Source organism: Rosa chinensis, chromosome 7 (assembly GCF_002994745.2).
Source record: "Rosa chinensis cultivar Old Blush chromosome 7, RchiOBHm-V2, whole genome shotgun sequence".
NCBI classification, from domain to species: domain Eukaryota; kingdom Viridiplantae; phylum Streptophyta; class Magnoliopsida; order Rosales; family Rosaceae; genus Rosa; species Rosa chinensis.
In genome coordinates, this window is record NC_037094.1 from 66,663,918 (window position 1) to 66,688,158 (window position 24,241).

The following is a 24,241-nucleotide window of genomic DNA, read 5'->3' on the forward strand; positions in this document are numbered from 1 at the left end:
GCTGGAATCTACTTGTTTTGGGGTATTGATTTCCATTCTTATATTTTGCAGTGTTACTCCCATTCTTATAAAACAAAGTCCAAATTGTTCATTCTCATTCTAAGAAGAGTGATGGCCTTCCCTGTCCGGCTTATGCTCTTGTCTTCCATTTGCCCGCTAGTTTTTTTCTCTGCTTTGTTTTTCTGTGGCTTTATCTCTTTAGGGTTGTACCTGTTGTTCTTCTCCTCCGCTGTTTCTATTTCCTGCTGCGTTCTGGCTTTCAATCTTCGCCATAGACAGAGACCAGCAACACTACTGATTTCTTCAGTTACCACCAATACAGATATAGTTCCTTCTTCTTCTTCGTCTTCTTCTCCACCATCCGGTAAACTCACGTACGATGTGTTCCTCAGTTTCAGAGGTACAGATACCCGCAAAAATTTCACGGACCATCTTTATACTGCTCTCAAACAGAAAGGTATATCCACTTTCAGAGATGATGAAGAACTCGAGAGGGGGGAATCGATTGGTCCAAATCTCTTGAAAGCAATCGAAGAATCAAGGTATACAATTGCTGTTTTCTCACGAAACTACGCCTATTCTACATGGTGTTTGGATGAGATTACCAAGGTCGCCAATTGCATGAAAGCCATGGGACAAAAAGTCCTCCCAGTGTTCTACGATGTTGATCCAAATGAGGTACGAAGACAAACAGGTGATCACTTTGGGAAAGCATTTGAGAAACATCAAAAGCGGTTTAAAGCGGAACCAGACAAAGTAAAGAGGTGGAAAGACGCGCTTTTTCAAGTAGGCAATCTCTCCGGATGGCATCTGCAAGATGAGTAAGCTTTCCACGTATCTATACTACAGTTGATAAGTTTTGGGTTGAACTTTTTTATTACGCCAGGTCGCCGACTGTGATTTCATATGCTTTTGTGATCGAGAATTCGTTATTCAAAAGAGAGCTAGTCCGTTTACATCTGTCTCAAAATCTATAAATGTGTAGAACTAAGTCAAATTTATTTCTAATTCTTCTAATTTGAATCTCAGAATGAAGAAATAGATTGGCATTATATAATTTTCCACTATCTTTATCTAATTGTTGCTTGCTTTATATCTTGTACACATAATATATGCAAGAATATTTCATTACTTTACAGGTACGAATCCAAAGTCATTCAAGAAATTGTTGAATGTTTAAGTATAATGTATTTGAGAGAGATTGATGAGAGAGATGTGTTCTTATTATTGAGAATAGGAGCCCTATATATAGGGATTACAAAGTGCTAGTTCTAATGTTACAAGGAATACCAATCCGTGTAGGATTGGGAAATCTAGAACCTTCTCTCCTATTGCTACTCCTAGTTTGATAAGGCACACTAAATCGATATTCCTTCAACACTCCCCCTTGTGCCGCTTCAAACTTGGTGGTGACGCTTCATCCGTTGCCTCGTTAAAAACCTTGCCAGGTAACAAAAAACCCTGTGGGATAAAAATAACCCTGGTCGAAGGACAAAAAGAGCACAACACGTCCTTCACTCTTCGAGATCGAACATGTAGACATCATAACTCCCCCTGATGTCGATATCTCCCCCTGATTGCTATAATCGTGGGAGTTCGGATAACTTTCTCAATCCGATGCTCTTCACATGTTTCTCGAAGGTGGATTTAGGTAACGACTTAGTGAATAAGTCCGCTACATTATCCTCTGATCGGATTTGATTCACTTCAATCTTTAGAAGTGATTGTTGTTGCTGATTATAAAAGAACTTAGGCGATATATGCTTGGTGTTGTTGCCCTTGATGAAACCTAATTTCATTTGTTCAATACAAGCTGCATTATCCTCATAAATGCATGTAGGTTCATCTGTGGTAGACTTCAAACCACAACTTCCTTAAATGTGTCGAATTACAGACCTTAGTCATACACATTCACGTACAGCTTCATGTAGAGCAATAATCTTTGCATGATTTGAGGAAGTAGCAACAAGGGTCTGTTTTGTAGACCTCCAAGATATCGCAGTGCTTCCCATGGTAAAGACATAACCAGTTTGGGAGCGACCTTTGTGAGGGTCAGAGAGGTACCCTGCATCAGCAAAACCCATCAAGACATCATTGTCGTTTTGATGGAGGGAGATAGGAGAACGCCGGCCACCATGAGCGGTGGCGGCGCCGGCGGCGGCAACATGGCCGGCGGCCATTCCATGGACGGGGGCGTTTCGCCTTTTGGGGTCCAATCCCAATTTTCCGTCATTCCTTTTCTTTCTGTAGGGATAGAATAGGCCCATATCAATCGTACCTCTTAGGTATCGAAAGATTGTCTTTATACCAATCTAATGGCGGCGTGTTGGCGCAGAGCTATGTCGAGCTAACAAGTTCACTGCGAATGAGATATCCGGTCTTGTGCATTGAGCTAAGTACAATAATGCGCCTATTGCACTCAAATAGGGCACCTCGGCCTCTAATGGTTCTTCGTCCTCATCCCTTGGACGAAACGGATCTTTTCTGGGCTCAAGACTACGGCCGATCATGGGAGTACTCGTAGGCTTTGCTTTATCTTCATTAAAGCGCCTTAGGATTTTCTGAGTATATGCAGACTGATGGATCAAGATTCCATCACTACGGTACTCGAGTTCTAAACCGAGACAAAACCGTGTTTTCCCAAGATCTTTCATCTCAAATTCGGATTTCAAGTATTTAGCAGTTTCCTTCAACTCATCTAGAGTTCCAATTAGTTTCATGTCATCGACATAAACTGCTACGATTGCAAATCCGGAACTTGTTCTTTTAATGAACACGCATGGGCATATTTCATTGTTAATATATCCCTTCCCAATCAAGTAGTCACTTAGACGGTTATACCACATCCGTCCAGATTGTTTTAATCCATATAGTGAGCGTTTTAATCTTATTGAAAACGCGCTCCGTGGTTTAGAGCCACTTGATTTGGGTAATTGAAGTCCATCTGGAACCTTCATATATATCTCTGAATCTAGATCCCCATAGAGATATGCTGTAACCACATCCATAAGCTGCATGTCAAGTTTTTCGGAAACTACCAAACTGACGAGGTAGCGGAACGTTATAACGTCCATTACGGGAGAATATGTCTCCTCGTAGTCAATTCCAGGGCGTTGTGAGAAACCTTGCGCCACAAGGCGGGCTTTGTATCTAACAACCTCGTTTTTCTCATTACGCTTTCTAACAAAGACCCATTTATGGCCAACAGGCTTTACACTTGGGGGTGTCTGCGTTACAGGCCCAAATACCTGTCTCTTTGTTAGTGAATCCAATTCAACCTGGATTGCATCTTTCCATTTAGGCCAATCCGCTCTTTGTTGACATTCTTCAACAGAGCGAGGTTCGATATCATCATATTCTATAATTCCTTTTGCAATATGATATGCAAATGCATCATCAATCGCCATAGAATTTCTATCCATCATCTCATGTACACTAGTGTAATTTATGGAGATCTCTCTATTCTCTGGAGTTGGTTCTGACATTGGAGCGTCCCCCAATGATGTCTCTTGGACATAACCATAATCCGGAATATTCTCATGAGATGGATTATTTACATCGATGATTAATGGATTATTTTGTGCCGAACTCGCTTTCTTTCTTGGGCGAGAATCCATCGAACCTATGGGCCTCCCGCGCTTCTTGGCGGGAGCCGTGGGCCTAGCCACAACGTCACCATCATTGAGAGATGGGACGTTGGCGCCATGCTCATGCATTCTTGAGTTGGCGTCATGTCCTCTACTTTTAGGGACATCAATCCTTGCAGGCACGTTTGCAGCAGGTATGTGTGATCTCGTCACTTTAGCGATATCAGAAAACGCATCAGGCATCGAATCTGCTACGTTCTGAAGATCAAGAATTCTCCGCACTTCAATTTCTGACTGTGCGGTTCGGGGATCAAGATGAGACAGAGTGGGGACAGACCACGACAATTCCTGTCGTTCCTGTTGAACATTGATGTTCTTATCTCCCCCTAACGACGGGAAGACTGTCTCATCGAAGTGACAATCCGCAAATCTAGCGGTAAAGAGATCGCCTGTCAAGGGTTCTATGTAGCGGATAATCGTTGGAGAATCATATCCAACATAAAGGCCTAATCGTCTTTGAGGACCCATTTTGGTGCGCTGTGGCGGCGCAATAGGCACATAGACTGCACACCCAAATATGCGTAAGTGTGAGACATCAGGCTCATACCCAGTAACCATCTGGGACGCAGAGAAGGGTTGAGTGGCAGTGGGCCTCAGACGAATAAGCACAGCTGCATGCAATATTGCATAGCCCCAAGCAGAAATAGGGAGATTGGTGCGCATCACCAATGCTCGAGCAACCATTTGTAGTCGTTTAATGGTGGCTTCTGCGAGACCATTTTGGGTATGAACATGAGGAACAGGATGTTCAACATCAATCCCAATGGACATGCAATAATCATCAAAAGTCTTTGATGTAAACTCCCCAGCATTGTCTAATCTTATAGACTTAATGGGATGATCAGGGTGGTGAGCCCGTAACTTAATTATTTGTGCTAGGAGTTTAGCAAATGCAGCGTTCCTTGTGAACAATAGCATGACATGTGACTAGCGTGTCGATGCATCAACCAACACCATAAAATATCTAAATGGTCCGCATGGTGGTTGAATAGGTCCACAAATATCACCTTGGATTCTTTGCAAGAATGGTATATTTTCTTTGGTGTCCTTTGCATAGGATGGTCTCGATCCTAACTTTGCTAAAGAGCAGGCTTTGCAGAACGAATGATGGGCTTTGGAAACAACCAATGAGGATTTTGGTTGAGCCATGAAATCACAATGGACCTTAGAAGTAAAAATGGGAGTCAAGGGAGCAGGGGTGGCGTCAAAGCCACCCTTGGGCCGCAGGGGGATGGCGGCGCCGACCGGGGATGGCCGGACTTGAGGGGGAAAGGCGCCGTGAGGCGCAGGTGCTCCTCCTTGATCCAAATTTCGAGTTTTACTTCCTTTCGTTCTGAAAAAGGGATGTCCGTGTGAAGTCTTTAATATACGGATCATCATGTCACGACCTGGGTGTCCCAAACGGTCGTGCCAAAGCCTATACGTGTCGGAATCCCATAAATCATCTCTCATGACATGGTTGGATTCAATGACTCGAATAGTGGTTGCATACAACCCACTAGAGCGACACATAAGTTTCTCTAATACTCGTTTATTTCCGTAGTCATTAGAGGTGATGCAAAGGAACTCTTGTCCATTCTCACAATGCGTTTCCGCATGAAAACCATTGGCTCTTATATCTTTAAAATAATAAAGTTCGAAAAACATGTCTACGACATGAGATAAAATAAATCGATACTTTATTAATAATATCCAATGATGACACCAAAGTTTCGTGACCATAATCTAATCCAATATAAAAATCAAATCGTAGACAAATCGTAGTCACTCTATCCGTTCGGCAATTTCAATTTAGTTGTGACCAGGTAAGGTAAGGCGAGATTTTGGTGGAGCGTTGCTCACTTTTAAAACCGTTCTCTCAGATCAAACCTTGCCTAGACATCACAAGTACTCTTGAGTACGCCTAGAGGGAAAGAGTTAATACAATAAGTCATTTTATTGATATAAGGCATAATTGCCATGACATAATTCTTGGAAAAATAAAAGACTATAAATAAAAATCTGCGGTATTTTGTCTTCATCGCCAGATTTAAAGTCTTTGTGAACTCGAAGTCTTGATCACCATGATGCGACTACCTTCGTAGGTACATTGCAAATTCAGGTCCATTGATCAGACGTTCCATATCAGAAATAGACACCATAAAGAGGATTCTCCCTTGATTGAGGCGCATTGGCGCAATATGCATAGTCCTTAGGACTAGTGGCGTTGGAAAGTGGTGCCCATGGCCAACGTTGGCTCCATGGTTTCCAACCCTATTTCCCTCAAAATCACGCCTCCTACGGTCGTGGGATTGTCGCCTTGAGCGATTACCTTCTTGAGCATTTCGATCGTATGGATCATGACGTCGATGGCGACTTTCTCTAGCCATAGGACGATGCTCTTGATAGCTATCTTGAAGCCTATCAAATCTTCTTTTCACAAGTTCATTGCCATGTCTTTCAGTAATGACCATAGCTTCAATAAGCTGTTGAAAACTTGTGATCCGCCTTGCATTTACATGAGTCCGGAATAAGTCAGAGGACCTCATAGCATAGACGGGGAAGGTATTGAGGGTTTTCTCAATCAATTGGTCTTCTGTGATTGTTTTTCCACAGAGACGCATCATTGCTCTGATGCTGAGAGCTTGCGCATAAAATTGCATGACAGTGTCAAATTCAGAAAAGCGAAGATGTTTCCATTCTGCTTCTGTATTCGGAAGTATGGAGTCACGAACATTGCCATATCGTTCGCGAAGCGCATGCCAAAGCTTTATGGCGCTATGCTCATTTATGAACTCAAACTGTAGGTCACTATCCATGTGACGTTTCATGAAGGCAAGTGCCTTGGAATTATCTTTCTCAGTTTGAGGGTCTGGAGCTGTTTCTATAGGACAAAGCTCTTGGATTGTATGCAATAAATCACGGGCAATGAGGTGGATCTCGACATCAGTGACCCAAATTAAGTACCTTTTGCCTGCATAATCCAATGGAACAAAATCGAGTTTGTTTGTGTTTGACATCCTGAAAGATGAAACAAAAACAAGTTAGTTTCGGAGTCAATGCTTCCACGAAAACTAAATAAGATTTCCGAGCTATGCTACCAAGAAATCGATTTCCAAGAATAATTGGATTAGACCGAAACAATGATGTTTATATGGTCGTTAATCGATGCTTACGGACGCTCTTAGTCCGAAGTCTTACGAACGCTCTTAGTTCGTTAAATTGCGTGAATCCCCACGATTCCGCTTTTCAAGAATCGAACCCACGTTATAAGAAAGGTGGGATGTAGAAGAAGGGAGGTTTTCAAGTCCCCGAGAAAAGAAGAAGTATTTAAAATGCTGAAGGCATGAACTTTATTCTTAAAATACTTACTTGCTTAAATACTTACTTGTTGATTTCGGGTTTTGGATCACGCGCGTGTTGATGCAGGCGTGATGTGGTGTTGAATGCGTGGGGCAGCAGGGGCTGCAGTGATGTTGCAGTAGCAGTAGGTTGCAGCAGGAGAAAGAAGAGCTGCTGAGGTGGGTGTGCTGCAGGGGCAGCAGATATACGGCAGATTCTGTTCTGAACAGGTTGTACCTCGATTGGTGTACAGATCTCAATATGACTCCGATAAGGCTGAAATTCGGAGGTTAGATGGAAGAGACAGATACGAACAACTTTGATGAAGAAAGTTTTTCGATCTGAGCTTCCGAACTAGACGTTTCGAGGCTTGCAAGAAGACGGATGTGCACAGGAACGGGAAAAAGATGCAGTGGGTGTGCGTTGGCTTGTTTGCGCAGCAGGGATGCTTCGGTGGCAGCAGGCTGGAACGCAGGGCTGCAGGGAGGGGGCAGCAGGGGCTGCTGTGCAAGGTTGCAAGCACACGGGTGCTCGGGCTGCAGCGAAGGCTCAGCTAGCTCGGGCTAGGGGCTGCTTTGTGAATGAGTTTTGGTTTTTCTGTTTTGTGGTTAGAGTCGTGCTGATAACGTGTTTAAGTATAATGTATTTGAGAGAGATTGATGAGAGAGATGTGTTCTTATTATTGAGAATAGGAGCCCTATATATAGGGATTACAAAGTGCTAGTTCTAATGTTACAAGGAATACCAATCCGTGTAGGATTGGGAAATCTAGAACCTTCTCTCCTATTGCTACTCCTAGTTTGATAAGGCACACTAAATCGATATTCCTTCAACATTGAAAGGATTTTCACCGAGTTAAATCAATTAATCCCAATATATGAGGGTTTAGTTGGGATGGATTCTCACCTGAATGAAATGCTTTCGTACTTAGACATTGGGTGTCCTGATGTTCGTATCATAGGGATTTGTGGGATGGGTGGTATCGGTAAGACAACTGTTGCACAAGTGGTTTTTGAAAGGGTACAAGCTCAGTTTGAAGGTTGTAGCTTTCTTGAGAATGTTAGAGAGGAAACAGAAAAGCAAGGTGCAATTCATTTACAAGAGCAACTTCTTTTGAACTTGCTGAATTGTAATGTAAATGTACAGACCACTAAAATGGGAAAAGATATAATCAGGCATAGACTATGTACTAAAAGGGTTCTTCTCATTCTTGATGATGTGGATCAAGAAGAACAATTGGAAGCATTGTGTAATCGCACTTGGTTTGGTCCAGGGAGTAGGATCATCCTAACATCAAGAGATGAACATTTGCTCAGTTTATTTAGAGTGGATAAAGTATACAAGGTGAATCCATTAACTGCTTGCGAAGCTCTTGAGCTCTTTGGTATGAAAGCCTTTAAGAAAGACCAGCTGGTTGGGAAAGATTTTCTCAAGCTATCCAAGGAATTTTTGAAATATGCTAATGGTCTTCCATTAGCTATTAAAGTTTTGGGTTCCTCTGTTTATGGTAAGAATGTAAAATTATGGTCTAGTGCATTGGATAGACTTAAAAACAATCCTCAAAAAAAGATTATCAATGTTCTTAAAGCTAGTTATGATGGATTAGAAGAAACTGAAAAGAAAATATTTTTGGACATCGCATGTTTCTTTAAGGGATGGAACATAGCTCGTGTAACAAGTATACTACAAGGTAGTGGCCACTGCCCGGACATTGATATAGAGGTTCTCGTACAGAAATCTTTGGTAACGCTGTTTGGAAGCAAATTGGGGATGCATGACTTGGTACAAGAACTGGGTTGGGATATTGTTCGTCAAGAAAGTCCTGAAGAGCCCGAAAATCGTAGCAGGTTGTGGCTTGCCGATGAAATCATCTATGTTCTTGGTCGAAGTAAGGTAATGAAACAGCTGAGTGCTCAAACTCATCTATTGTTTTTATTTATTTATTTATCTTTGTTTTTTTTTTAATTATGGTCTATCTTCTGCAATAACTAATTCTTTGATCTTTGTAAGGCGATGAGTGCTGCTCAAAGTATATTCCTCCAATGTCCAACAAAAGACGATTTTGTCTACTCAATTGATAATGCCTTCTCAAATATGGACAGATTGAGATTGCTCAAGATTTGTAATGTGAAGTTTTTCGGAAACATCACATATCTTTCTAATGAGTTACAATATCTTGAGTGGCATGAGTGTCCTTTGGATTCTTTCCCGTCAGAATTTCAAGCAAATAAACTTGTTGAAGTTCGCATGCAATTTAGCCGCATCAAACAACTATGGAGGGGGAAAAAAGTAAGATCACAATTAATTTTATGCATGTTCATAAAGCTGAGATTTTAGATTCTATATAGTCTCATTTATTAGAAAAGATGAAGTGGCTTTTTTGAATTACGTAACTATATATTCAGACCAAAAAAAGAATTACGTAACTATATAAGGTCCCTGGTCGTCCTCAGTTACACACATCCATAAAAATTAATATGGCATTCTCATACTATGATTGGACATTGCTTTCACGTCGACATGTCTGTGATTCTACTAATTTCTGTAATTTGGAATCACAAAAGAATGTGTAATAACTATTCTAAATCATGTGATGATCATCTTTGAAATTATGCCAGGGATGGAGCAAGCTACAGCTTATTGATCTGAGTGGTTCACCATACTTGATGTCGACTCCAGACTTTACTGAGGTTCCTGATCTTCAGGAGTTGGAGCTTCAATATTGTACCAGCTTGGTGGAGGTTCACCCGTCTCTTGGATTTCTGAAGAAACTTGTCTCTCTGAATATGACACATTGCAGGTCTATTGAGAGCCTTCCACCTTTCACTGCCCTTGAATCGCTCCAAATATTGAGGCTTTCATTCTGTTCAGGGCTGAAGAAGTTTCCAGAAATTGAAGGAAATATGAAAAGCTTGCTGGAGCTTCATTTGGATAGGACCAGCATTGAGGAATTGCCTCCATCAATTGAACACTTGACTGGTCTTACCATATTGAATCTAACAGACTGTAAAAACCTTTTGCATCTTCCCGATACCGTTGGGTGCTTGACTTCTTTGAAAAGTCTCCATCTAACAGGTTGCTCCAAAATTGATGAGATACCTGAGAATCTGAAAGGTATGATATGTCTGGAGAAGCTTACAATTGGTGGAACTTCCATAAGGGAGTTATCTTTCATTGTAGGCATGAAGAATCTACGGTATCTATCCTGCGAAGGATGTAAATGTCTAGTTTCAGAATCATGCAAAAGCCTGGCTTCGATATCAAATTTGATAGCGCTAGACTTGAGTTATTGCAATCTGATGGATGGAGCAATTCTCAATGATTTTAGCAGCCTAATCTCCTTGGAATTTTTAGATTTAACTGGTAATTGCTTCGTGCGATTACCTGAAAGTATCTCTCAACTCTCAAAGCTCGACACTCTGCACTTGAGTAATTGCAGACGGCTTCAATTGCTGCCCAAGAAGTTTCCGTTAAGTCTTCATCACGTGTATGCACAAGATTGTACTTCACTGACAGATTACCCAAATCAAATCAAAGAATTGAATTCATCGGAGTCGGGACTGACTATTATCGATTCCCTCAATTCTTCAGCACTTGGAGTCTCACAGCAAAGTTCGTCCGGGTTGAATTTTTCAAGCATTGTAGGGGAACCTCTACAAGCGCATGTGACATATAATCATCCAGAGGGGATAAAAGTTTATCGTGTGCCACGGATAACAGTTCTAAAACAAGTAATATCTCTTTCTCATAACAAAAACAGAGCATATATCTATATATCTATCCTTTTTTCTCATACTACTAGCTAAAGATGCTTTTGTGTCTGCGTTGCAGGAGCCTTTCTTTTCAGATTTCAGTAGCGCACATCCTACAGATGAAATTCCAGAGTGGTTCAGCTCTATATCTACCAGAAATCCCATATTAAGCCCGATACCTCAAAATCTGGCCGATGATAACAAGTGGAAGGGATTTGCCGCGGGTGCTATATTCTCAGTCAAGGGGCACACTGCTCTCTCCCTTATTGAACCGGATCCTGATTTTTCTAATTACTCGTATCAAGTCACAATCGAAACTGATGTTGTGCGCCTGGAACCACAAGTGTTCGGGATAGGACTCAGCTGCCTTGCATCAAGTTCTCATCTGCTTATAATTTTCTATATAGAGTGTCTGAAGTTTCCACGATGGGGGTTAAATCAATCAACTGTGGTGAGAGCTATATTTGAAACCACCAATCCATCCATGGTGGTCCAGAAATGTGGAATTCATCTACTCTATGAGCAAGATGCTGGATGGCATTCCAGAATCCGTAGGCATCAACCGATTGTGCTGAATAAAAAGGACGCCGGCTCTCTACGGGATTCTGCCTGGCTTCGTCCATCTTTTAGATGGTAGAATATATTTAATTTTCTGATGCACAAATAGTTAAATGCCGCTTCTGTATTCTATATGCGTACTTATTTTCAATTAAATATTGCAGGGAGAAATTCATTCCACCCTTGGAAGAAGAATCCACACGTGTGCTGAGAAAGAACCTGGAGTCTGTTCTTCCAAGATACCTTGAGGTCGATCCGTCTGTGTTTCTATCTAGCATCGAATCTCTCTAATCTCTAATCTCTATCTTTGATATAAAAGATGTTACTTGTTAATTAAATTTCACATTTTCAAAATTAATTTCAGGCACTAAACTGTTATTCTAAAACGTACAAATTTAACCTCAGTGGAAGGCCAGGGTGGTTTCATGAGTCGTTTGTCTTTCCTCAGAGGGCTGGTTTTACTGTAGCATCAATCAAGCGGCCTCAAAATCTACACAAGAGCAAGAAGTGGATGGGATTTGCAATATATGCATCACTTGTAGAGGAAGTGGGGCAGACAATGGAAAAGGACAACTATTGGGTACGCGTATTTGTTACACCAAGAACTGGGGATAAATTTCGTTTGGGTGTGGCCCGAGTACTTAAGCACGTCAGGCCATTGTCAGAAGAACATCATCAACTATTGGTTATTTACATACCACGGGCACAAATTCCTGAAGTGTTGTTCACTCAGACATTAACGACTGCAATGGACTTTTACATCAAGATCAGTGATAGCGCTCATGTAAAGGTTCAAACATGTGGGTTCCGTATTGTGTACCAAGAAGATATACAAGGGTTTGCTGATACAATTATCCGGTGCATGCAAAGGGAAGATTCTCTTAAATCTCACAATAAGTTGGTGGTAGAACAATGGATACGATTGATACGATGGCAAGGTGCCCTAAATTTAGAGAGAATGACAGAACATGATTCTAGAACCCCACGGGAAAAACAATTTCAATTGCACTTACAAAAATATAGAAATTGGGTCTCTCTCTCTCTCTGTCTCTCTCTCTCTCTCATATGCACAGTTTTTGTTATTATTTCTTCTTTTTTGGCATTTTATTGACATTTGAACTCATATTTACAGGACTGGTCTGACCCTCATCCTGTTTGTTGTCACTTCGAGGGAGCTGAAATTTTCAAGTTGAAATGGTTCATGCCTTTCATCAACCAAGGCAACTCTGCAGAAATCCAACTGCCTCTGAATGTGTTCAATGATGATAATTGGTTGGGCTTTGCCGTATGTTCTCAATTGTCCCACGATCAATATCCAAACATTAGTCTTGGCAGTACTGCTGCTGATTCAGAGGAGGTTATGCTTATTTGCTGTCTGGCCTCTGATGTTGCTTGGGAGGGCTTATTTGATTACAACTTTGAATTACGTTTAAAGATTCAAGAGCCATCGGAATACGATGCGACTTGGTTCTTTTATATACCGCGCACTAAAGTTCGTAGTAATGTTTGGAGACAATGCAAATTGGCCAGGATAACTATGTTGTTGTCTAGTCCAAGCTCAGGAGTAGTGCATAGTTGTGCCCTTCGTCTACTATTTAAGGAGGACGTTGAACGTCTTGTAAAAACACTAGCCCACGCCGAATTACCTTGAACATCCCCCACCATCTGCTGCTAAATCATGGAGAAGGTAACTTAATTGTGAGTAGCCTTTTGGCTTAGATTAATTTTGTAAGTCCCAACAACTTCTCATTTGGCTTGGCTGAAGTTCCGATATATATTTGCTTTGACAGGAGGCAAAAGTCTGCCAGCACAAGAGTTACCTAATGGAGAATGAGATAAAAACGTTGTGTGATATTTTCTTAAAGCTAGATCATATCTAGTGCTTAATAATGTGGTGTTAAGAATAATGTTTGCTTCTACTCGAGGTGTTATTAATTTGATTAGTATTACATTGAATGACCTGTTCATTTTGTTTAGTAATGTTACTGAATGACTTCATTTTGTTTAGTAATGTTACTGAATGACCTGTTCATTTTGTGATAGCTCCATAAACTGATTCACGACTATAACAATGAACATGAGTCCAGATTCTTTGTTTTGGTAGATTGTATCTGAGAGTACGAAACAAAAACAGATTCCCTGGGATTTTTATTAGGTAAACCAGAATTGGGGTGTAATAGCAACTGTTGTAGATCACAAATACATAGAATGAAGTAAACTCTTTAAGATTCAAATTACACGTAAACCTGAAGAATAATAATGGAGCATCTTCTAGCATTAGCATCTAATACTCAATTTAGAAACTCGATCGAAAACCAAGTTTACAGATTCACTGTTTATTTCAACATCCAAAGCCACAAACTAATACATTCTACTGCAACGGTCAGAACCCTAATCAGCTTCTGCCAGACCTGAAAACCTGCAAACAAGTACTATACGAGTATTTATAATACAATAGTAAGGAAATTCTCTTCAATATGTGAAGTAAAACGAACTATTGACACATAAGCCCTACAACTACAGCGAGATATATATATATATATATATATATAAGGAGGAAAAAAAAAACACCATTTGCTACCTTTATGTCTATGCAAAGAATTGGACAAGATCATATTTTAAGATTTCGTGGACTTATCAATACCAATTAAGGAATGCAATAATTTGTTGTCCTAACTTGCAGAACAAGTAATCGGATGATAGGTTCACAATTATTATGCAAGTTGAAAGAGAAAGATTACTAAAATTCATTCAAAATTCTTCATTGCCGATTCTGGTCTTCTGTTATAATATTTAAAGGATTGAAGACTGAGTTCAATCCTTGGCAAAAGGGGAAGAAGACATGTGGCACAGGACCACTTCTTACATCAGTTTTCTTGGAACTATTAGGACTATTAATGGGCCGCCTTGGGCTTCTTACAAAAGACAGATTAGTGTTGAGATTAACCTAGTTGATCCTAACACGTCCCGCCGTCCTAAGTCGCAAGCCAAGCCAACCTCGGTTGCAAAACTCTGGGAAACGGGCCATGATGGAATGGGCTTCTTCCCAGGTGGCATCTTCTCCAGTCCATTGGATTAACCAAGTAGTAACAGCCCTTTTTTTTTCTTTTGTACGACTGCCATATCAAGAACTCGCGCTGGAGTCCAGATCACCTCACCATTGGAATCAAATTGAGGCAGTGTCTGTGAGAGAGGAGTTGAATCGCCCACTCGGCGCTTGAGGAGAGAGACATGGAATACCGGATGGATCCGAGAGGAAGCAGGGAGATACAATCGATATGCAACTTTTCCAATTCGATCTGCAATCTTGAAGGGACCGTAGAATCTGGGCGACAACTTATGTGAAGGGCGTTTGATGAGGGATTGTTGTTTATCTGGATGGAGTCCCCAATCTCAAATTCACGCTCAGTTCAATTTTTGTCAAATTTCAATGCGTTGCTTGAGAGATTGGAGGAGATTGACTCTGTTACGGAGGGCAAGGTCGACTGACTGGACAGAGGTTGAACCGGGTAGATAGCGATTCGCAGCTGGAGGTGTGCCGTAAAGTGACTGGAAGGGGGTCATTCTGATGGTTGAATGGTAGGTGGTATTGTACCACCATTCAGCCCAGTGTAGTAGAGTGCTCCAAAAAGATGGCTTGTCTGCAACAAAACATAGGAGGTAATGCTCAAGTGATCTGTTTACAACCTCCGTCTGACCATCCGATTGGGGGTGATAGGCAGAGCTGCGACACAATTGGGTGCCTTGAAGCTTGTAGAATGCCTCCCAAAAGTGATTGAGAAAAATTGGATCTCGATCCGAGATGATTGAGCGAGGCATTCCATGCAATCGAAAAACCTCCTCCATGAAAATTGTGTTGGCTGTCCACTTTTGATACTATAGGTTTCCCTAAATAACTATTGTTTTGAGTTTTTATTGGAGGATGGTTTTTGATGTAGTCTAATTGTGCTCAAATGGCTCCAATAACAGTTTTTGCTGTCATTTTAGTTATGTTTAATTCTCTCGGACAATTGTTTTTACTTAGTTAAGAGTGGTTTGAAAATGACTCGTATGAAGTACATTTTCTTATATGGAAGAACAGTAATCTGTATTAAATAAAACTGAGGAGTACATAACATCAAAAGAAAAAGCAAAAAAAAAAAACTACAATGAACAATATTTGGACTTTGTAAAAACGTAACAATAGTTCCGTATATGGAAAGCAATTTGCAGGGCTTAGATGGGTCATTTTTAGGGAAAGCCTTCACTACATGTGGTGCTTGCTTTTCCTCTATTACAAGCAGCTTGCTTCCCTGGAAGAAATCCAAGGGATATATGCCTGGGTTGCTAAAACTTCCAGTGAGACATTCTCCTCCTCTTTCATTTGGACAAACACAATAAATTAGCACAGAAAGCCTAACCCAACAAACATAATTTCAAGTCAACTGGAAATGCTTTGTAAGAAAAAACTTTCAAGCAATGACTCACAAGTTTAGGTCTATGATGTTTAAATGAGTTGTTTTTTATTTACAACATAAAGCAGTTGCATTCAAGAACATTTCCAAGGGTGCATTGTGCATATTCAAACTTTGTATGTAAATATTCTGGTGTTTAACTAGCATCAATGAAGACATAAACAACCATTTAATCATGGGCATATGATTTGATTGATGGCAACAGTATTCATAATTATCCAGTCCCAAAATTAATTAGAATAAGGAAGTTAACGTGAGGCTCCTCTCTCTAGTAGCAGGAACAATATCCTCAGAACAAGCAATTAATGTAAGAAGACGTGAACTATAAGTAGAGTAACCTGATATATGTCTTCGCACAGTAACCAATCACAGTAGAAAGAACTGCAAACATAACCGAAAGTTGGATGGATACCTTGTAAACAAACCACGAGATGGGGCACCTATTACAGTATTGTTTATAGCAGGCCTAGAAACTCCTCTGCTATTGCATTTGCCACATTATTTGACTCAATGACTACAACATCAACTTGCACCTACATTCAAAATAAAGCCGATTACGCTCTTGTTCCCTGGACTTCTTTATATCAAATTTCAACAATCAAGAAAATCATACCTTCTTAAGAGCACACATTTTCTAGTGTGGAAGAAGCAGCTCACTTGTCTGCCACTCCACGTCCTTCTATATGCAGCTATTACATCTTATACTTCTGAAATAGGAATCAAATTCCCTACTATAATCACAAAATGATGAAGGTATCAGTCAATCGAGTTCAATTTTTTATACAGTATACATTTTTTAAAAGAAAGAAAAGTTCCATCAGATACACACAGCTTCGCTCCAACATAGTTGTAGCATAAGCTTACTTGGGAAGTTGAATTTCAGTTAATCTTGCTCGGACATGTATCAACTTGAAAAAGATGTTTCCTTCAGGAATAAACTTCTCCAGTGCCTACTTATTCGTTTTCTGTTGCCATTGATATATAGCAATGGCAACAATTGACAGAGGGCAAGGTATCTGCAATGTGAGATTGTCTGCTGCTTCAATAATTTCACTTCTGTCCATTTCTCTGCTACTTACCTGTTACGCTGAACCCCAAGGAAGCAAAAGAGCACCATTATTAAATCACACAAAGACCACAAAGATGAAAGGAGAGTGAAAACATCAACAAGAAAGAAAGAAGAAAGAACTAGGGACACAGGGATATCCAGTACATTAAGAAAACAAGCAAACCTCATACACAGGCAGAAAAACATAAAGCTTTAATGTCACAGAGCAGTTGAAAATACACATTTCATGGCTAAAATCCAACACTACCAAGGCTAGTTTTATTGATTTATCAAGAAATGAAACAAAAAATAAGAATATGATCCAGAAAGGCAAAAGGTAAATGTCCAATATAGATTCTTTCAGAAGCCAATTAATGATGTACAGAGCAACCCACTAACATAGACAACCTGAAAATCACAACCCACCAAATCAAAGATGCAAAAGCACACAAAGACCATCGGTTCCACCATACATAACCCATATCAAATAGTTGATATAAAAAGCAGAATACTACCACCAAATGAAAAAATATTGGGTTTTGAAGTGGTGGGTGAGGACCAAAAATGTCAGAGACAAGTACAATGGCAAGCTTGGAGTAAGGAGAGCCGGTGAGATAAAAGTCCAGACCACCAAGCTGCTTTTCATCATGATTTTGAACTGCTTACCCATTACAACTTACAATCCCAATCCTGTTTCATCATCCCTACATCTAACTCGGCTTTTGCACAAAAACTTGTCAATTCTCTACCGATGCAGCTGTTGCAAGTGACCCTGATGATTTTTCAGTGGCCACAGCAGTTTTCTTACTGCCAGGCCCATAGAGACAATAACCATTGCTGGTCTTAGAAGTCGACCACCAAGTAAAAAGCCATGGCAAATTTCTTGAATGACAATCCCCACTGGGAATTCTTGAGACTCTTCTAGTGCAATCGCTTCATGCACCTGTAACCGAAAGTTGAATACTTAAAACAGTTTAAGAAATTTATGAAGCTCATATTAATTGGTGGCAGAAACAAAAGCAATAAAAAAGAAGCTAGATATTGTCTAATGTCTTTTGGTCATCAGACAACGTAATGTCCTCAATACAAGAGATGATATACTGCCATTGAACCCTAAATCATATGCAAACCCATAAATATGGGGTACACAAGTAAAGGCTATATTTGGACAGGTCACTTAGTGGGAAAATCAATTTCAAAGGCTGATGTAACCCAGTAACCTTCTACATTTGGTTCCTAATGAGAACTGCACACTTAAAATCATTAACTAATGAAATGGAGAAAACCCAACTCCAACCGATAATCTCCCACGCAGCCAGGCAGAATTTTCATTACGGCTGTGGAATTTTTTATTTTATTTTATTTTCTCTGTTTGGGTCCAAAAAATAGAAACTAGAAGCTATCCAAAACATAGAGCATGTAATGAGGCCTTCAAAAATAAATTACCCTTGTCCCAAACTTGTTATGATTAGATATTCAATAGAATTTCAGTTGTGGCCTTGTGGGTTTCATATTTAACACTATAGCAAAACCTCATTAGTGTTTGAGGACAAGTATAAATTGATACAGAGAGAGAGAGTAATCTTTCAGAGAGAATGGAGATTCATGTGTGTTTATTCATCTCATACAAAGAGATATTTATAGGAATACATTTGAAGTGTGAAAGCTCAAAGAGAAACTCAATTTGATAACAACTACATTTACAGCTGCAGCTCCACATGGTGGCTGTGATAATGATAATTGCCATGCTTGTTGCCCTTTGGCATAAAGCTTGTCACACAAGTCTCTATACCTATATTATACACTCAAGTACCTATTGTATACATGATATAAACATTTATACTATGACTCATATATACAACATGATTCATATATACTACAACACTCCCCTTGGATATTTCATGTCAATAGTATTGTCTAGGTCGTGCGCTTCGAAATTGCCTCGTTAAAAACCTTGCCAAGTAATAAAACCCTGTGGGAAAAAACAACCTTGGTCGAAGGAGAAAAAGAGCACAACGCGCATGAGTGTGGAGTAGTAATATCACAGCTTCGGAGATAAGTGGAGTCTTCTTATCAGCATCATAAGTAGATAATATGTCTACGAGAGGGATGCAAATAGAGTTGCTGCACAAAACCTTGCCCGGAAAACCCAGTGGGAAAAACCCGTGGTCGAAGGGAAAAGATGAGCAAAAGCATATATGTTGAATCAAAACATCTTCAGGATGTAGTATAAGTGGGGCGACCATGCTAAAGATGTGCCTCGTTAAAATCTTGCCAGGTAACAAAACTCAGTGGGACAAAATAACCCTAGACGAAGGACAAAAAGAGTACACGATGGTCAAGTGGGTATGCTTCTGGATACTCCCCCTGATTTCAACATCTCCTTTGTGTCTCCCAAACGTGGTGCTTCTCTCGTTGCCTCATTTAAAAACCTTGCCGAGTAAATAATCTCGGTCGAAAGGGAAAAAGAGCACAACACACTATTCACGTTTCGAGACTATATATGTAGACATCTCCCCCTTTTATTGATTTTTTAGGAGAGTCTGTTATTACTGATTTTATGCTTGATGTTGTCGCTTTCCATGCAGCCTTGCTTCATTTGTTTCAAAATAAGCAGCATTTATCTTAAATGCTTATAGGCTCATCTGTGGTAGACTTCAAACCACAATTGTTCGAACATGCGTAACTATGGATCCAGTCCATATATATATTCACGAACTACTTCGTGAAGAGCAATAATCTCTGCAATGTTCGAAGATATAGCGACTAAGATCTATTCTGTAGACCTTCAAGATATCGCGGTCTTACCCATGGTGAACACTTCACCAGTCTGGGGAGGCCTTTGTATGGGTCAACAGATACCCAATATCAGCAAAACCTTCCAAAAACACTTATGTCATTTTGGGGTAGAGATAGAAAGCGCAGGCCAGCGTTTGGCGGCGTTTCTGGTGTGTGATGGGTCTGATTCCATCATCTCTTTGTAGGGATAGAATAAGCCCATATCGATCGTACATTTCAAGTACCGAAAGATATCTTTTACACCAATCCAATGGTGTCGCGTTGGCGCAGAGTTATACCTTTAGCTAACAAGTTTATGTTAAAACGAGATGTCTAGTCTTGTGCATTGAGCTAAGTACAATAATGCGTTTATTCTCACTTTTGCCTCTAGCACATCTTCGTCTGATCATCCTTCAGACGGAGAGGATCCTTTTCAAGATCAAGACTACGAATGATTATGGGGTGCTTGAAGGTTTGACCTTTTTCAAAATGCCTAAGCATCTATCAACACGATGCTCAAGTTCCAAACTGAGGCATAATCGTGTTCCCCAAAATCCTTTATCTCAAACTCGGATTTCAAGTGTTCAGCGGTTTCTCTTAACACTTTAAGGGCTTCTAATGAAGATCATGTCTAACATGACAACCGCGATAGAATCCGAAACTTGTTATGGAAACGCGCGGGCATATCCCTTCCCAATCAAGTATTCACATTTAGTAAGCGTTTCAACTCTATTGCAAACGCGCTCCGTGGTCTAGAGCCTTGCGCCATAAGGCGAGATTGCCATATCTTTTTCTCAACACACTTTCTAACGAAGACCCATTATTCAATAGGTTTTATGTAAGGAGGTGTTGGCATCACTGGCTCAAAGACCTTCCTCTTCATTAGAGAATCTTACTTAACCTGGATCGCATCTTTCAATTTAGGCTAAATTTCTCTACGTTGGTATTCATGCTTCAAAGGAGCGTGGTTCGATATCATCGATCTCAACAAACTCATATGCATCAAAATGCGCAAATACATCATCAATTTATGATGAAGTTTCTATTCCACGTCTTATGTACACTAGTGTAATTTTCACAGAGCTCTATATTCTCATAAATAGGTTTTGACGTTGAGGCGTCCCCCAACGATAACCATAATCCAGAAGATACTCATAAGACGGATGTTTGAGTGTCGATGATCCAAGGATTGTGCTAAAGTATCCTTCGAATCCACAGGCTTCCCACGCATCTTAGCTGGGGCCATGGCCTGTAACACCAGAGTGCCACTTTCTATGGCATTGGCGCCTTGCCTACCTCTGTGTAGGGTGGTGCTACGTCCTCTTATAGGGACGTCCTTCCTTGCAGGCATTTTTTTGCAGCAAATGTGTGTGATCTCGTCACTTTTAATAGGGATCGAGATGAGACATAGTGGAGACAGACCACGACAATTCCTGTCGTTTTGCAGCAAATGTGTGTGATCTCGTCACTTTTAATAGGGATCGAGATGAGACATAGTGGGGACAGACCACGACAATTCCTGTCGTTCCTGCTGAACATTCGAGTTCTTATCTCCCCCTAACGATGGGAAGACTGTCTCATCAAAGTGACATCCGTAAATCAAACGGGAAAGAGATCGCCTAGCAAGGGCATTAAGTAGCGGACGATTGTTGGAGTCTCAAATCCAACTAAGTTGCTCACTTATTTGTAAGGACCTACCATAGGCGCTGTGGCAGCGCAATTGGCACATAAATGGCTCACCCGAATGTGCGTAAGTACAAAATATTTGTACCCAGTCACTAGCTGTAACGCAGATATACATTGAGTGGCGGTAGGTCGTAGAGAAATTAGCATAGTTGTATGCGATATTGCATCACCCCAAGCGAATATAAGAAGATTGGTGCTCATCACCAATGTCTGAACTACCATCGTAGTTATGTCCGCGAGACTTTTTGGGCGTGTATATGGGAATGTGATGTCTAACATCAGTCCCTTTGCAATAACCATCGAAAGTCTTCGATGTAAACTCTCTAGCATAGTCAAATCTATTTGACTGAAGGATGAATCTAGGGGGTGAGCCCATTGTCATATGATTTGTGCTAAGAGTATAGCATACGTAGCTTTTACAGGTGGATAATGGCACAACACGTGATCAGTGTGTTTGCGTGTCAACCAACATCATGAGATATTTAAACGTCCGCAAGTTGGTTGAATAGGTCCACAAATATCACCTTGGATTCTTTGCAAGGATTGTTTGCAAGAATGGTATATTTTCTTTAGTGTCCTTTGCATAGGATGGTCTCGATCCTATCTTTGCTAAAGAGCAAGCTTTGCAAAACGAAGTAACTCTTTGGACCAATCTTTGGTTCGTACTTCTTTTCGTTTTGAGGAATGGATGTCCGTGAAGTATTTAATATACGGAACATCATATCACGACCTGGATATCCCAAACTGTCTTGCCAAAGCCTATATGTGTTAGAATCCCATAAGTCATCTCTTATGACATGGTTTGATTCAATGACTCGAATAGTGGTTGCATGCAACCCACTAGAGCTACACATAAGTTTCTCTAATACTCGTTTATGTCCGTAGTCATTAGAGGCGATGCAAAGGAACTCTTGTCCATTCTTACAATGTGTTTTCACATGAAAACCATTGGCTCTTATATCTTTCAAGTAATAAAGTTCGGAAATTAACACATGTCCATGACATTGAATAATAATGCGACACTTTATTGATACAGAAAATAGTCAATGATTACATCAAAGTTTCCAAAGTCTATTCCAAAATACAATCAAACTTATACAAATTGTAATTGCTCAATCCGTTTGGTAATCACTACACCAATAATTTAAACACACAACACTTTTTGCACAACGAAAAAAAAAAAATCGTTGTGTGATGAGAGAAAGTGAATCATACAACACGTTTAGAAAACTTGCGTTGTATAAGGCTATTAAAATTCAAAATTTTTTAGCAAGAAGGTAATTGTACCACACTTACAAGAATGAACCGTTGTGTGAATGAAAAAAAAATGAGCGGCAGATTTCCCTCCTACCATGACTCAGATTTGGCCTTAAATCTATACTACATTGTACAACAGAATCGTTATATTTGTTGTATGAGTGTACCTTGCAAAATGTCATACAACAGTTTCTGTTTTTGTGTTGTCTGATGAAGGAAGATATATCAGAGGTTTGGATGTGCCTCCAAAAACCACTCATTCCCTCCTTAAAATTGAAACTTTGATTGCATAGAGCGGGAACTTCCCCTCATTGTTGCCTCAGCTCAAACTTAAAGTGTGCAGAATCAGACAACATAACTTCATTTATGTGTTGTGTGATTCATGAATACAAAATAAAAAGAGCGAACTGGCTGGTGTTTGACAACTTAAGTTAGGGCTAGCAACTTGTGTCTCCTACTTCATTTATTTCCAACGCCATACAAAACACCATGAACTTCATCAGTCTCCTTCTCTCCCCGAAACACAGATACCTTCTTCTTCATCCACAACCAACCTTCGTGTCCAATCAAAAGAAAATCCATCATCGATCCAATCGAAGCGCGCCTAGCTCCTCACCTAAGTGCCCAGTGGATTTCACCCTCTCTCTACTGAAACCCATCCCTCAGATCCCTAATCATCAATTGGAGAACAATAGCAAAGCAATCTAAAGCCAAGAAATCGGAGAATTTGGGAAAGGGTACCGTCACACCCGTCCAGATCACCTTCCTCGTCAGCCAGTTTCTCTTTGATAACAGCTGGACCGAAGCCTGCTTCGTTTTCAGAACTAAAGCCTCCTCACTCTTCTCTACGTCTCCGATTCAAGAGGTACCCACATCTTTTTCTCCATCAATTTGGACTGAAATCTTCAAATATTTTTCTGATTTAGGGTTTTAATTTTTTTTTAGATGCCGCAGAGCCTGCTGAGTTTGTCTGAGATTCTGAAGAGTACAAAGCAATGGGGAGCAGAAGATGCTTCGCAAAGCCAACGGTGACCGGGACAAGGCTAACGAGACGTTTATGAGCTCCTCATCGAGCTTCATCTCTTCCCTTTAGTTTTTGTTCTTCCGACTGTTATACACATAGTGCTTTCGCTATTCAGGTGCTGTCTTTCTCGTTGTTATTTCTTTCTGTTGGGATTTGATTGTTTTGGTTATCACAGATTGACTTCCTGATTTGATTTTATTGATATGAGTTATCAGCCTATAATCTTTGTTTTTACACAAACTTGAGCATTGAGATTTCCCCTGTTCTTTTGCCGCTTCATAATTTAAAGGTTTCTATGCATTTTGTATAAGATTTATTTGTATACCGAGCCTAGAATCTTACCACACTGCGTGGTACTTGTTCTTTTGAAATAGGCTCTTTGTTCCTATTGGTTGCTTACTTGCTCTTCAGAGTTACTCAATTTGTCACAAGTTTACATGGTTAAATTTCATATTCAACCTCTGAAATCTTAATGAAGTTTATCATGTTCAAATGTTATCATAGTTACATAAGAAATGACGGTTAGGAGTTACTGAAGAATGAAGATGATGATGAATTGGCATATTAACGATCTATCGTTTTTATTTTTATGCTTTTGCAGCCGAATATGAATTGAGATGTATGAGAAATGCTTTAGATATGGGAGACAATGAAGAAATTATTGACATAGCTAAACGCTTTTATAGAGTATGTGTACTATTACTTGAATTTAAGAT

The 24,241-nt window shown here is 40.2% G+C and overlaps 1 protein-coding gene and 1 long non-coding RNA gene across 2 annotated transcripts; one reads left to right on the forward strand and one right to left on the reverse strand.

Moving 5' to 3' along the window:
* Positions 1–20: 20 nt before the first annotated feature.
* On the forward strand, positions 21–13,030 carry LOC112178441 (TMV resistance protein N-like). The gene is made up of 9 exons (XM_024316584.2): positions 21–821; positions 1,140–1,168; positions 7,804–8,861; positions 8,979–9,257; positions 9,587–10,699; positions 10,800–11,353; positions 11,443–11,527; positions 11,643–12,308; positions 12,411–13,030. The coding sequence occupies exons 1-9, from the start codon at positions 112–114 to the stop codon at positions 12,927–12,929; spliced, it is 5,013 nt and encodes a 1,670-aa protein (XP_024172352.1). The 5' UTR covers positions 21–111; the 3' UTR covers positions 12,930–13,030.
* Positions 13,031–16,163: 3,133 nt separating this feature from the next.
* LOC112180469 lies at positions 16,164–18,322 on the reverse strand. The gene is made up of 4 exons (XR_002928303.2): positions 18,227–18,322; positions 16,597–17,723; positions 16,346–16,463; positions 16,164–16,265 (listed from the first exon to the last, which is right to left on the reverse strand). It is a non-coding gene; the product is annotated as an uncharacterized LOC112180469 (long non-coding RNA).
* Positions 18,323–24,241: the final 5,919 nt, after the last annotated feature.

Bases quoted from the DNA above. Each gene is read 5' to 3' on its own strand.
- LOC112178441 (XM_024316584.2), top strand. From the start codon at position 112: ATGGCCTTCCCTGTCCGGCTTATGCTCTTGTCTTCCATTTGCCCGCTA. The intron at 822-1,139 runs GTAAGCTTTCCA...ATTACTTTACAG, and splicing joins GGATGGCATCTGCAAGATGA to GTACGAATCCAAAGTCATTC. The intron at 9,258-9,586 runs GTAAGATCACAA...AAATTATGCCAG, and splicing joins AACTATGGAGGGGGAAAAAA to GGATGGAGCAAGCTACAGCT.